The sequence below is a fragment of the Eumetopias jubatus genome, unplaced genomic scaffold, assembly GCF_037043125.1.
Source record: "Eumetopias jubatus isolate StellerSeaLion01/CBP00866 unplaced genomic scaffold, mEumJub1_p1.0 scaffold_6, whole genome shotgun sequence".
Lineage (NCBI taxonomy): Eukaryota > Metazoa > Chordata > Mammalia > Carnivora > Otariidae > Eumetopias > Eumetopias jubatus.
In genome coordinates this window covers 33,064,346-33,079,904 of record NW_028274812.1, presented here as the reverse complement: position 1 = coordinate 33,079,904, position 15,559 = coordinate 33,064,346, and the positions used below count along the sequence as shown (strand labels likewise).

Sequence of the window (15,559 nt, the reverse complement as noted above, 5' to 3'; positions counted from 1 at the left end):
TAAGATATAAAGTATTAATGGAATTTCAAAGAAGTAAAGATTTGCTACTAGTTTGGGAAGCCAGGGAAGTGTCTGTGGCAGAGTTTTTATTTTTTATTTTATTTTGTTTTTTAAAAAGATATATTTATTTGAGAGAGCGAGCGAGCATGCAGGAGGAGGGAGGGGCAGAGGGAGAGGGAGAATCCTCCAGCAGACTCCCTGCCGAGTGGGAAGCCTGACACGGGGCTCCATGTCAGGACCCTGCGATCATGACCTGAGCCGAAGTCAAGAGTCAGCCGCTTCATGGACTGAGCCATCCAGGTGCCCTAGCAGTGTTAACTTTTAAATAAGGAACAGAATCAAGATGTGACTTCACTTTGGGTAGCTATATAGTGAGAGAGAAACCGATTGGGTTTTCTGGTAAAACATTATTTGTAAGAAGGATTTTCTAAGTCTCTAATCTTTTAACTTTACCTTTCATCCTACACTGTATAGTATGTTGACATCTATATTATCAGTTCCTTGTTCTGTGTTCTTACTTTTCAAAATGTAGTATCATTATTTAGGTGTTTAATGATATATTGACCAATGGGTTGGGTATGGAGCATGCGGAAGCATTTTTTTAAAATCATGAATTTCTTCAGGGCACCTGGCTGGCCTAGTCAGTAGAGCGTGCGACTCTTGATCTCAGGGTCGTGAGGTTATGCCCTGTGGTGGGTGCAGAGATTACTTAAAAAAAAATTTTTTTTTTTTTTAATCATGAATTTCTTCAGATACCACCTCAGGTCCTTTGCCCTCATGATGTAGAAGAAAGGCATAGAAATTTGTAAGGTCAAACCCAGCTGCTGAGTTGAAAAGATGGTTGTCCTGCCTTAATTGCAAATAAATACACCTTTGGGTCTGAACTCTAGTTTCAGAGTCTGTTTCGTGTATGCGTTTACTTTTTACCCTTTTTACCATAAAGAAGTCTTTCCATAAATCAATCTTGAAAAGATATTCTATTTAAAAGAATTTGAAAGTTAGTGATACTTACCAATAGACACTATGACTTTTTCTTACTCTGTGATCAGTGACATCTCATTGGGACTTACTTATTGGTTTATGCTCCTAGAGCATAAATAGTTACATTTAAAATGAGTATCTTGAATTCCCCAGTTTACGAAAGATGAGCCAGAAGTGGCCATTCAACTTTCACATGCTCTAACTCCCAGCATTCAGTGAAGGACAGTCTTGCAGTAGGCGTATGTACACTGTGTCTTTTTTGGATGAACATAAATACAATCAGGAAAGATTGGATTTAGGATGCGGGTTTGGAGGTACAGTGAGAAATGTTGACCTTTCCAAAGGTATTTTGAAGTATTGTACATTTTGTTACGGCATAGATGAGAATTGAAACTCAGTATGAAGTTATGGATGAAATCCGTTACAAACTTTATATGAAAACTAATTTAGAAATATGAAAGAGCTAGAAAAATACCTACATTTCTTTTCACACATTTGATGTATAATTACTGGTGAACAAATCACACTGATCAAGACAGTTTAAATTAACGATGTTTCAACAGAAGGGTGTTTTAAAGCCCTTTACATTATGTAAGACTGTACCCTTCTTTTTGGAGTAATTGCTGCCCTCTAGTGAGATTTTAATTTTTTTCTCATAACAACATACCTACACCAGAATTCTCTTAAAGATGGAAATAATTTATCCTAATTTTCAAAATATTCCAAACCTGATCATGTTTAATTCATTTATATAGTAAACATTTGTTATTATGAAGAAAAAGAAAGCATTTGAAACAGAGTAGTCCTATAATCACATAGGTTAAACAGAAATAAACTTGTGTGGTTGTAGTTGGTAAATATAAGCTTGTATTTTACCTTCTTACAGAGGCTATTATAGTTTAAGAGATAATGAATGTTAAGTTTTAGTAGAGTACTTTGCAAATACTATTTACCCTAAGTAAATAGAATAAATACTGTACTAGTACTTTTAATAAGAATCCAGAACTTCCCACAGAATCTAATATAAGTTCTTTTGGTATTAGGTTTTTGGAATATATGGTCAGTAATTTTTTTTGAGTTGTCTGTGCAGTGTTCCCTTGATTAAAAACTTCTTGGTGAACTATAAAGTAGTATTTTCTTTCATGTCTTTAATATAATATAAATTATAATTAAGTAAAGATTTAATTCACTTCTTCCATAGTTTTTGTTTAAAAAACAAAGAGGGAGACAAACCATGAGAGACTCTGGACTCCGGGAAGCAAACTGAGGATTACAGAAGGGAGGGGGGTGAGGGGATGGGGTAACTGGGTGATGGGTATTAAGGAGGGCACGTGTTGTGATGAGCACTGGGTGTTATACGCAACTAATGAATCGTTGAACACTACATTGAAAACTAATGGATGTATTATATGTTCACTAATGGAACATAATAAAAAAAGTTAAAATTAAAAAAAATTAATAGTTTTATTTTAATCATATGGATTAGGTTTTGAAGTTATTTTTGAACTTTAATTAGAACAAATATCAAAATTTATCTTTCTAAAACTGATTGGTTTTATATATTTTATTACTTAATATGTTACTGAAAATTATATTATCTCTTACCAGTGGTATAGGTGCTCTTTTGGAATTAAAACCATTCATAGAAGAAATCCTCCAAGGAAAACAGTTGATTTTGCCCTTTCAGGGGATTGACACTTTCGGAAATCAGGTTGGATTTGTGAAGCTGGCAGAAGGAGATCATGTAAACTCACTTTTGGAGATAGCAGGTAAAATAAACAGCAACACATCCATGTGAAATCTCATCTTTTGAAGAAATAACCTCCCCATCCCCAATTCTTATAATAGAAATTTGAAATCTTTTAACTTATAACCTTACCTTATAAATGAGTGGCTTCAGCATTTGCATGTGTAGGTAAGCAGCCAAATAAAATACCTGAAGTTATCTTGATTTTTTTTTTTTTTTTGAGTATGGTTGACATCAGTGTTACATTAGTTTCAGGTGTACAACACAGTGATTTGACAGGTTTATACATTATGCTGTGCTCACCCCAAGTGTAGCTACCGTCTTACCCAATATGTCACTGTTACCGTGTCACTGACTGTACTCCTTATGTGGTAACTTTTATTCCCATGACTTTTTTTTTTTTTTTTTTTTTAAGATTTATTCACTTTAGAGAGAGAGAGAGAAAGAGCATGGAGAGAGAGCACGGAGTTGGGGGGGAGGGGCAGAGGGAAAGTATCTCAAGCAGACTGTCTGCCGAGCAGGGAGCCTGATGCAAGGCTCCGTCTCATGACCCACGAGATCATGACCTGAGCTGAAACCAACGGTCGGTAACTTAACTGACGGAGCCACCCAGACGCCCTCCCATGACTTATTCATTCCATAACTGGAAGCCTGTATCTCCCACCACCCTTCACCCATTTTGCCCAACCCCCCCCCCACTCTCCCTTACTGCAGCCATCATTTTGGTCTCTGTATTCATAGGTCTGATTCTGCTTTTTGTTTGTTTATTCATTTGTTTTGTTTTTTACATTCCACTTATGAGTAGAATCATATAGTATTTGTCTTTCTCTACCTGACTTATTTCATTTAGCATAATACCCTATAGGTCTATCCATGTTGTCTCAAATGGCATGATCTCATCCTTTTTTATGGAATATTCTGTTGTATATATACCACATCTTCCTTATCCATTTGTCTATTGATGGACAGTTGGGTTGCTTCCATATTTGGGCTATTGTAAATAATGATGTAATAAACATAGCGGTGCATATGTCTTTTTGAAATTAGCGTTTTTGTTTTTGGGTAAACACTCAATGGAATTATTGGATCATATGGTATTTCTATTTTTAATTTTTTGAGGAACCTCCATACTGTTTCCACTGTGACTGTCCTATCTTGAGTTTTTTGACCTGAAGATATGTGGATTCTGGGCTCTGGAAGGTGATGGGCTGGACTTAAATATCTGCTAGGACTGTCCTAATCATAAGTCTGAAGGATTCTAGTGCTTTTCATGACATTTGACATATAGTTGGCATTTAGTAAGTATTGACAGTATGGATAAGAATTACCAGTTGCCTATTCAGGCTTTGTGGGCATTGTCAGCCCCATTCCAGAGAGTCTGTGGGTGAGACAGCAGCTTTTCCTCTGTGCTACTTTTTTCCCCCTTTCTTTTTAGGTTCTACTCTCTGAGCAGAAGTCCATTGGTGATGTTAGAAGGTCTGACAGGTCACTTTGTGCAGCATAATTGAAAGTGTTTAGTGAAGTAGAAGAAGAAAGTTACAAAATCTGGATGAATGACTTTTGAGTTGATCCAGAGATTGTAGTTTGGTTGTCAATCTACATGCTGTAAAGAATTTTTATCTTCATATCGTGTTGGATCATTTCCTGTTATTTCATTTCAGGTTTAGTGATCTTTGGTTCATAATACAATTATCATTGGTCCATGCTTGTTCTACTTTATCTATCAATCATCTATTGGCCATCCATCCATCTCTATTTTATTTTATTTTATTCATTTATTTTTTTCATCCATCTCTATTTTAAAATGGTATCATAATCACCTGGGAATCTGCCACCAAACAAAAAACACAAAACAAAATCCATGAAACAAAAGCTAGGACACTGGTAATAACCTTAACTGTGTTGTCCTTTTCATTAATCCATCCCATGGCCATACTTCATTTAAGCGAACCATCATCCTGAAGTTAGTGTTTATTATTTCCTTATATTCTCCCAAAGTATATGTATTTTTAAGTGGTTTTAACTTTATCATGTATATGAATTTTTGAGACATACTTTTTTTAACTTAATAAAAATTATCTTTGTGTAGTTTTATAGTTACTCATTCAGAGGTACATCTTGGGGTGCCTGGCTGGCACAGTCCAAAGAGCATGTGACTCTTGATCTTGGGGTTGTGAGTTTGAGCCTCACGTTGGCCACAGAGCTTACTTAAATAAATAATTTTAAAAAACCAGAAAAATGAAAATGCTTCTCTTTTTGGGTTAAGGGAGACTTTGAGAATCAAATTTCATTTCATTGTTGGTTAAGTTTTCTTTTGTGGAGCAAAGTACATATCAACAAACATGCAAACAATATTTATGAGTCAAGAAGGACTTAAAATTATTAGTTGGTCAAGAAAAAGGCAACTCTAACAGTTTTGATAGCAAAGCATTTGGGAACCAATGCCCATAGTTAACAAACTTAATCTGTTCTTCCTAACTGTTCTGGAGACAATGCTAGATTTAGGTGTTTTTTTTTTTTTTGGAATATAAATATCCCTGATCTCAAGAAACACTTCTGATTAGTCATTCATTCATTGTTCTTTTGAATAATTCAATGGGTGCTTGCAACATTGAGAATTCCATCCATTCTTAGCAAATATTCTCACAAAGGCAGTTTCCAGTATTGATGAAAGATCCATTGTGTGCTGAGGAATGTGAAATCTTGCCAGCTTTAGTATGACTATGAGCCCAAGGGTGTTGCTTTGTCATTTTAGGAAAGGCCACTGCCCCTGTAATTCTTTTCTTGATGTGAGAGACTGTTGCTTAAAAATACATACACTTTTCCAAACTTTAAGCAAAACATTACAAAAATGGAAAATAGAGGGAGAATAGCATTTTGTCCTCATATAATCACTGTTTGTTATTGCTTGCTTTTAATCTTTTATGTGTATTTTGTACTGTTGCTTTTGATTATAGTTTTCATACACTTTTATAAGAAATCTAAATATTTAAATGTGTATATGGAAAATTTTTGTTCAAGTTTAGTCAATAAATGGACTAATACTCCATATATATAGTGTTCAGATAGAATGTTCAATACAGAGAATTTTTGTCAACATTTCACTTCATTAGATTTATTTTGACAACTTCATTAGATTTATTTTGACAAGAATGCCTCAGGATTGGTATTGCTTTAGTCCAGCAGTATCAGTAAATAATGTAATTTGTCTTTGTATCACATTTTATAAACTACTTACTCAAATAATATATTTCTACTTTTAGAATTGACCAGGGTGTACTACATTTCTTAAAAGTGTAATAAACTATGTGTGTGTATATGCTGATACAAGAATATTAAAATCTTATTTGTTCAGGGTGCCTGGGTGGCTCAGTTGGTTGGGCAACTGCCTTCGGCTCAGGTCGTGATCCTGGAGTCCCGGGATCGAGTCCCGCATCGGGCTCCCTGCTTGGCAGGGAGTCTGCTTCTCCCTCTGACCCTCTCCCCTCTCATGCTCTCTATCTCATTCTCTCTCTCAAATAAATAAATAAATAAATAAAATCTTTAAAAATAAATAAATAAATAAAATCTTATTTGTTCAAAATAGTGAAGGCAGAGCTAATTTGACTTAATGGAGAACAGCATTTTTAAAGAAAATAAATTTAATAAAGTATTGATGAAGTTTAAGTACATATTATAAGTAAAACTAACTTGAAAAGTTGTTGAAAATTATAATTCATGAATAGTTTGATTTACCTAATTTTCACAGAGTTTTAAATTTATAAGTTAAAAGAAACATTCTTAAAATATTATATAGTTGTTACGAAAAAAGAACTGAATTTTAGGCCCTAACACTTGAATTCATTACTGAAAAATTACAGGATCAAGAATAATTTAGATTTTTTAATGTGTAAAATTGAAGAAAATTATTCTACATTTTGGACTAATACAGTCTGAATCTATGTGCTTTTACCATCAGTACTTGAATTATGCATCCAGATGTGCTGTTGCTAACTGTTGTTTCTGGTAGATGCCTAGTGGGCTGAAGAGACCAAGCCCATCTTTGCAAACCGTGTCCATGTAGGTTTATGGGATAGCTGCTTGAGGAAGCCAGTAAGGTGTGTGGCATCAGAACTCTGTGTCTCAGCTTCCTATCTTGACCTTGAGAGATTCTGTTTTTCCAGAATAAAACAGCACCTACTTTCTCCTTAGAAGTACACGGTAGCTCATAGAGCTAAGAAGATAGTGAAAATTATGCATTTATATGGCATTTCTCCGCATCTTACAATGATGAAATTGCATTGCAAAGCTGTTTGTGTAGAAATGAATATGATTTCATTCATTTATTTCAGCAAAATGTAATTTTGTAATTTTGTTAAGGTGTGTATTAGATTGAGAGATTGCTAAAAGTTTAGCCTGCTAGAATTACAATAGTTCTTGCAAATCTTTTTTTTTAAATGAGAAAAGTGCCCTTGGTTAGCATGAGAAAACATTCCAAGTGTATTTATCTCATATAAGGAAAAGTGAAAGGTTTTTAGGATGTTCATTTGAACATTATACTTTCTCTTATGCTGATGGTCATTTCCCTGAAAAGATGGGGAGCATATGCCCTGTGTTTTCTGCTTGTTGTGGGGAATCTGTTTGGTTGCTGGTATCTTTGGGCCTTTCTAGGCTGCTCTATTACAGAAGAAATATAATATCTTCTATAACAGAAGATATTAGAAGTCTTGGACTTCTCACTACCACAGGTAGGTGGGCATCCTTCCCCTTCATGGCCTGGGTTAGTCTGTGTTTAAAAACATCAGAACAGGGAGCCTGGGTGGCTCAGTTGGTTAAGCGACTGCCTTCGGCTCAGGCCATGATCCTGGAGTCCCAGGATCGAGTCCCACATCGGGCTCCCTGCTCAGCAGGGAGTCTGCTTCTTCCTCTGACCCTCTTCCCTCTCGTGCTCTCTATCTCTCATTCTCTCTCTCTCAAATAAATAAATAAAATCTTTAAAAAATAAAAAAATAAATAAAAACATCAGAACACCTTTGCCACACTTCATTTAGAATAAGCAAAGACCAGCTTTTCTCCCCAATCAGGATGTCTGAATCACAAGCCTGCACCACTGAGGACCTTCAGAGGCTCTGTTGAATGCCCTGCTTCTGTGTGCACGCTTCTCTAGGCACAGGTTCCCCGCACTTCCTGTCCCTTCACATCCCTCTTTTACCCTTTTCCACTGTCCCTGTAGGGGAGGAAATGTGTTTTTCCTTCCACCCTCCTGGATTGTCCCCCAGGGGCCCTGTAAAATTAGACCAATAAAAAATTAACAGAAAAACAAGGATTTTATTAATGTGTGCAGTACACATCATGTAGAGAAGATGCAGTGAAGAGTAACTCAAAAGGATGGTTAGAACTTTGGCTGATACGGCATCTTAACAGAAGAACAGCAACTTTGTAGAGAAATGATAAGACAAAAAAAGGATTTAGGCTTTCTGGAATGGCAAATTTTGGGAAGGTAAACATATGGGGGGCTCTAACAGAGTAAGGTTTGTACAGGTCCATCTTGGCCAAAAGACTTTCCTGGGTAAGGGGATTTTGGGCAGTCTCATTTTCTAGAAGTCTGCTTTTAGTCAGCCAAGGAAAGATCTGGAAGGTTTCTTTCTGCATCTACTGATTCTCATTCGCTCAAAATTCTTGTGCCAAAGTGGCGTATTTTGGAGTGGCATATTGTGGTTCCCTACATCCCCTCTTTTATTTTACTTGATTTTCAGTCAAACACTTAAATGAATTTACTTTGTGCCATTATTCTTACCATCTTACAAATATTAACTCATTTAATTTTAGCATTTCTATGAGATAGGGACCATTATTATCTTCCCTATCTTATAGATAAGGAAACTGAAGCACAAAGAGGCTAAATAATTTGATAGTAAGTCATAGAGCCAGGACTCAAATCCAGGCAGCCTGGCTCTAGATTCTGTGTGCTTTAAAAAAAAAAAAAAAAATTACTATCATTCATTATAATATATGTGTGAAATATAATGTACATAAAGAATAGTATTTGGTACAGAATAAATGCTCTCAAGTTAGCTATCATTATCATCAACATGAAATAGTTTCCAAAAGAATTTTTACTGATTATATAGTATTCCATTGCATCCTAATTTATTTTACTGTTTCCCTGTTGTTAGACATATTCTTTTATTGTACAATTGACCCATAACGTTATATTAATTTCAGGTTTACAACATAATGATTTGTTATTTGTATATAGTGAAATAAGTAGTTAACATCCATCACCTCACATAGTTAGAAATTTCTTCCTTGTGATGAGAACTTTTAAGATTTACTCTTGCAGCACTTGGGTGGCTTGGTTGAGCACCCAACTCTTGGTTTTGCCTCTGCTCAGGTCCTGATCTCAGGGTTGGGGGATTGAGTCCTGTGTCCAGCTTGTGCTGAGCCTGGAGTCTTGCTTGTTCCTTACCCCTTTTTACCCCTGCTTGTGTGTGTGCTCTCTCTCTCTCTCAAATAAATAAACTCTTAAAAAATATATTTATTCTTTTAGCGACCTTCTAATATGCAGTACAGCATTATTAAATACAGACACCATGTTGTACATTACATCCCCTGACTTATTTATATTATAACTGGAAATTTGTACTTTTGAGTCCTTGCACTGGTTTTGCCCATCCTCCACCAGATTCTGTGTTTTTAATCACTACGCTAGTCGGTTACACTGTAAATTAACAACTGGACTCCTGGCTTTCAGGAGCATCCCCTTTACCTTCTTGCCTTAGCTGATCTATTTGCCAGTCTGAGATCGCAGCTTCCTCTGGGTGCAGGTTGTTCTTTCCAGCAGTGCCTCACACCGTGGGGCCCAGACATGTCATCCATGTTCTCTTAGTTCTCTTTTGCTTTGTTCCCATTCTACCCTCACACACAAGCCTTTTCTTATTGGTAGTTCTTGCTATTACCCTCTACCTCTCCTCTTTGCTGTTGTCCAAATATTTCCTCTCACTTTTTGAGCACTTTGTTTCCTAGCTCACATTGTGACCTTTTCTTGCAGCACCATGAACACAACCATCCAAACATCCTGGCTCAAAGTGAGCTGTGGATTTGGAGTCTTTTAGAACTGACATTGCATTCAGTTTCCTTATTTGTAAAACAAGCATAATAATGACTGTTCTCAAAATAAACTGAGATAACATACATGAAATGCTTAGCACAGTGTTTGGCACATATACAATGGTAAATAGATGGTAGCTATTATCATTAATAATAATGATAAATACCCACCACCCCCACTGCTACCATCACAGCTATTACTTTTCTTAAAATCCCTTGACTTCTTTGAAGGTACCCTCTAATACCCATACTCTGCTCCCCCAGTTCATAAGCATAGTGATACCTTTTGGCTATTCATCCACCTGAACTATTCTAAGACCGTAAATCGGATATAGCTGTCTAGCACCCTAACTTCTCTCCCTTTATGCTGTTTCACTTTCTTTCCATGCTGTGGAACCTCATGCTATTCATGCTGTGGAACCTCACCGAGGTCTCTGCTCTCTTCTTCCTGGCCAACGGAGTTTATTTCTTCTTAAACTGGTCACGGCCTCATGGTGCCTCACTCCGTGGGTGGTTCTTTCGGGTGTCCTGTCTTCTTGTTCTTCTCTTTCTGCAGGCTGGCAAACACCAATGGTAGATCAGTTTAGCCATTTGCTTTTTTACCTCAACACGTGGGCAAAATAAACTCCAGACTCCTTACTGTGGTCCATGGTGTCTCCGTGTTGGTCTCCTGCCTCCGTCTCCTGTCTTATCATGGTTCATTAGGGACTCACCGAGTTCATTCTTGCCATGGAACTTTTGCAAATGTCTGAGTAGACCCTCATCTGGACCTTTTCATTCTGTAGCTCAAATGTCACCACCTCGGAGAGCGTTTCCCTGTGCCCTGTAGAGAGAGTCTCCTCATAAGTGAGCCCTCTGTCACTGTACCTGGTGTGCCTCCTTCACAGGCCTCATTACAGGTTGTAATTGTGTAATTTTGTTTGACATCGTTTCCTGGATGAAGCTCCATGATGGCAAGGACCATGACTGTTTTGTTGACCATTGTTTACTTAGTACCTTCTAGAATGTGTGACACGTAACACACGTTAATGAGTAGTTTTATCAGATGCGTGAGAAAAATGAAGAAAGTGTACAGTCCTATAGATTGGTTCTCCTGCAAGTATAAGTTTTCCAGACTCAGCAGCATCCTGTTCAGCAGTCCCACTGCTCCTGGTTTTTTCTTTCTCCTGTCCCCTGTCAACTGCTCCAGCCTTTTCTTAGGTTCCCTTAACCTGCTCTTCCCCCCACAGATAAAACTGAGGCTGGGACCCACTTCATTTGTTCCCTGTATGTAGTAAACCTACCGCTACTGCATTTGGCTTTTTAAATCGTATAGTTTTAGGAAAAGAGGTGTCTTCTGTCTACCTAAGACTAATCTCTTCAGCTGTGTTCTTGATCTGGTGTGGCAATCTGGATCTTGCTCTACCAGTTCCTTCCTCTCTTTACGGCATTTCCATATCTCCAGCGTTTCCTCTTCATCAGCTCATTTCCCCAACTTTGTTAACTGGATTATGCCTTTCTTATCCCCAAACAAATAAACAAACAAGAAACAATGTAAATAACAGAAAACTCAGCACTCCCTTGACCTTGAATTTCCCACAGCTCCTGCATTGAACCTCTCCTTCCCTTCTGAGCCAAATCTGTAAAAGCGTAGCCTCTGATATCTGTCTCCAATTCTTTATGTGTGCTTACTCTCCTTTCTTTAAGCTCCAGCAGTCAGTGGGTTATAACCTACTATGTCACAGCACAGGCCACTGATGGCTTTCTAATTCCTAAACCTAATAGATGCTTTAAACTCACCTTTTCGCTACTGAGATACCACTTTCTTGGTTCTTTTTTTAATCTCTCCTAATACATCTTCTCAGTTTATTTTATTGGCTTACCTCTTTATTTAAGTATATTTTCAGGTTTCTGAAACTTCTTTACTGCTTAACCTTGTTTCTGCTCTCCTATTTACTATTTTGGTAACCCTCTCCACTATCCTAAAAGGAACATGGGCCAGAAACGTAGGTGTCGTCCTAGAGCCCAGAAGGTTTTTTGTTTTTGTTGGTTTTTTTTGATGGTAGTCATTCTAATGGGTGTGAAATGATATCTCATTGTGACTTTGATTTTCATTCCCCTAATGAGAGTGATTTTGAGCATCTTTTCATATGCTTGCTGGCGTATTATATATCTTCTTTGGAGAAATGTCTCTTCTTCATTGATTTTTTAATCAGATTTTTGGTTTTTTGTTGTTGAGTTATAGGAGTTTTTTTTTTTTTTTTTTAAGATTTTCTTTATTTGCCAGGGAGCGAGAGAGCACAAGCAAGGGGAGTGGCAGGCAGAGGGAGAAGAAGGCTCCCCACTGAGCAAGGAGCCCCATGTAGGACTCCATCCCAGGACCCCAGGATCATGACCTGAGCCTAAGGCAGACACTTAACCGACTGAGCCACCCAGGTGTCCTGAGTTGTAGGAGTTCTTTATATATTCTGGATATTTAGTCCTTATCAGATACATGATTTTCAAATATTTTTTCCCATTCTGTAGGTTGCCTGTGCATTCTACGGATCATTTCCTTTGATGCACAGCTTTGTTTTTCTTAAAGGGGTTCATGAATTTTGTATATTTAAAAATATTTAAATGTAGTTAATTAGCTCAATATTTATGAATCTTGTATTAATCACCAAAATGTACAGTAACTGGTACATTTGAGAACATTCAGAACTTATAATATCACTTATTTAAATGGAAGGTATTTCTCTTTTTTCCAGCTTTAATTTATAGCTTTTTAATTTTTTAAAGTTTTTAAATTTTTAACTTTTCAGACGTTTTTAATTTAGTCTAATTAATCTATTTTTATTTTTGTTGTCTGTGCTTTTGGTGTCATGTCTAAGAAATCATTGCCAAGTCCATAGTCATGAAGTTATGTGTTCTTTTAAGACTTTATAGTTTTAGCTCCTATGTTTAGTTTAGTCTTTGATCCATTTTGAGTTAATTTTTTGTATATGGTATAAGGTAAGGGTTTAACTTCATTCTTTTACAATGTGGATATCCAATTTTCCCAACACTATTTGTTAAGAATGTCCTTTCCCCACTGAATGGGTCCAGGCATTTTTGCCTGAAAACCATTTGACCATATACAAGAGGGCTTATTTCTGAGCTCTTTGTTCTGTTCCATTGGTTTATAGGTTTACCTCTTTGCCAGTACCACACTGTTGTGTGTTTTTCCTTTTTTTATATAATTTTATATAATTTTTGTATAATTAATATACATACAGTATTATATTAGTTTCAGGTATACAATATAGTGATTCAACAACTCTGTACAGTACCCAGTGCTCATTATGATAAGTGTACTCTTTAATCCCTGTCACCTGTTTCATCCATCCCCCCACCAACCGCCCCTCGGGTAGCCATCAGTTTGTTCTCTATAGTTAAGAGTCTGTTTCTTGGTTTGTCTTTCTCTTTTTTTTTATCTTTGTTCATTTGTTTTGTTTCTTAAATTCCACATATGAGTGAAATCATATGGTATTTGTCTTTCTCTGACTTATTTCACTTAGCATTATATTCCCTGGTTCTATCCACGTTGTTGCAAATGGTAAGATTTCATTCTTTTTTTTTTTTTAAAGATTTTATTTATTTATTTGAGAGAGAGAATGAGAGAGAGAGCACATGAGAGGGGGGAAGGTCAGAGGGAGGAGCAGACTCCCCGCTGAGCAGGGAGCCCGATGCGGGACTCGATCCCGGGACTCCAGGATCATGACCTGAACTGAAGGCGTCGCCAAACCAACTGAGCCACCCAGGCGCCCCAAGATTTCATTCTTTCTTATGGCTGAATAATATTCCATTGTATACCACATCTTCTTTATCCATTCACCTATTGCTGGACACTTGGGCTGCTATTGTAAGTAACTATTTACTTATTATTTAATTTATTATTGATTTATATTTGTTTTTATATTATTATTATTTATGGCTATTGTAATAACGCTGCAGTAATCATAGGGGTACGTGTATCCCTCTGAATTAGTGTTTTTGCCTTTTTTGGATAAAGACTCCATAGTGTAATTGCTGGATCGTATGGTAGCTCTATTTTTAGCTTTTTGAGGAACCTCCATACTGTTTTCTGGAGTGGCTGCACCAGCTTGCATTCCCACCAACAGTGTAAAAAAAAAAAAAAAAAAGAGGGTTCCTTTTCCTCTACATCCACACCAACACCTGTTGTTTCTTGTGTTTTTGATTTTAGCCATTCTGACAGGTGTGAGCACACTCTTTTGATGACTGTAGCTTTGTAGTAAATTTTGGAACAAGGAAGTGTGAGACTTCCAACTTTGTTCTTCTTTATTAAGAGTTTTTGGCTATTTAGGGTCCCTTGAGATTCCATATGAATTTTAGGATTTTTTTTTTCTATTTCTGCAAAAAACATCATTGGAACTTTGGTAGGAATTACATTACATCTGTAGATGGCTTTGGGTAGTATTGCCATCTTAGTGGTATTAGGGCTTCCAGTCCCTAAATGTGAAATGTCTTCCATTTAGTTGTGTCTTCTTAATTTCTTTCAGTACCATTTTGTAGTTGTCAGTCCTTTGCCTCCTTGTTAAAGTTTATTCCTAAGTATTTTATTATTTTTGGAACTATTGTCAATGGAATTGTTTTCTTAATTTCTTTTTCCGATTGTATTATTGATCTTTTATAAAACATTTCAAAGGTCACTTCCAAAATAAAGGCTTTTCTGATTTCTTCAGAATAGAAATGACCATTTTCCCTCCTAATCTCCCCTATATTCCATAGATGGATATTTACTGTAGAAACTGTAATATTTCATAGGATTTGATTGTTTAGAAATCAATGTTCCTCAACTAGAGTGAAAACTCTTTGAGGGAATCTTTCATCTTTGTCTCCCCAGAGCCTGCTATGTAAGAGAGGCTCAATAAATATCTTTTAAATGGATATATAAACCAGTGAGAAATGTCTGATGTAAACATAAAAGTGTAATTGAAAGAACATTTAACCTTACATAGTCTTTCTTCCCTTATTTATATTCATGTCTAAATCTTTGTATGACAGTAAAATCCAGTCCTGGTGTCTAGAATCCCTGATGGGGGTGTGCCTGGGTGGCTCAGTCGTTTAAGCATCTGACTCCAGCTCAGGTCATGATCTTGGGGTCCTGGGATTGAGCCCCACATGGGGCTCTGCACTTGGCAGGGAGTCTGTGTGTCCCTCTCCCTCTGCGCCCCACCCCCCACTCATGCTCTCTCTCTCTCTCTCTCTCTCTCTCTTAAATAAGTAAAGAAATTCTTTAAAAATGAAGGGAAATGGAATCCCTGATGGATGATGTACCAGCATTCTCTGACAATTTATTTGGCCTAGCTGGTTGTTAGGATGAGGAGAGGGACTTGAGAGATCATTTGTAATAGCCTCATCACTTTTACTGTCAAGGTTAAGTGACCTGTCCAAGAACACAAGTTGAATAATAGGAGAACTGGGCCAGTGTTGGAATGCTCAATCTGGGTCTCCTTCCTCTACTGCAGTGGAATGAATGGGATGCCTCTGGCATCAAGGTGTAATTTTAAAGACTCGCCTTTAAGAATGAAACATTTTAAAATTCTATTTGAGGGGCGCCTGGGTGGCTCAGTCGTTAAGCGTCTGTCTTCGGCTCAGGTCATGATCCCAGGGTCCTGGGATCGAGCCCCGCATCGGGCTCCCCACTCCGCGGGAAGCCTGCTTCTCCCTCTCCCACTCCCCCTGCTTGTGTTCCCTCTCTCTCTACATCTCTCACTGTCA

At 37.1% G+C, this 15,559-nt stretch overlaps 1 protein-coding gene across 3 annotated transcripts in view; it reads left to right on the top strand.

Moving 5' to 3' along the window:
- The window catches only part of AKAP7 (A-kinase anchoring protein 7), a 144,259-nt gene that overhangs the window by 34,984 nt on the left and 93,716 nt on the right, over positions 1 to 15,559 (top strand). For all 3 annotated transcript variants that reach the window (XM_028125341.2, XM_088024249.1, XM_028125342.2), the window contains exon 5: positions 2,590 to 2,750. In XM_028125341.2, coding sequence (XP_027981142.2) covers positions 2,590 to 2,750 — 161 coding nt within the window. The remainder of the gene's footprint in view (positions 1 to 2,589; positions 2,751 to 15,559) is intronic.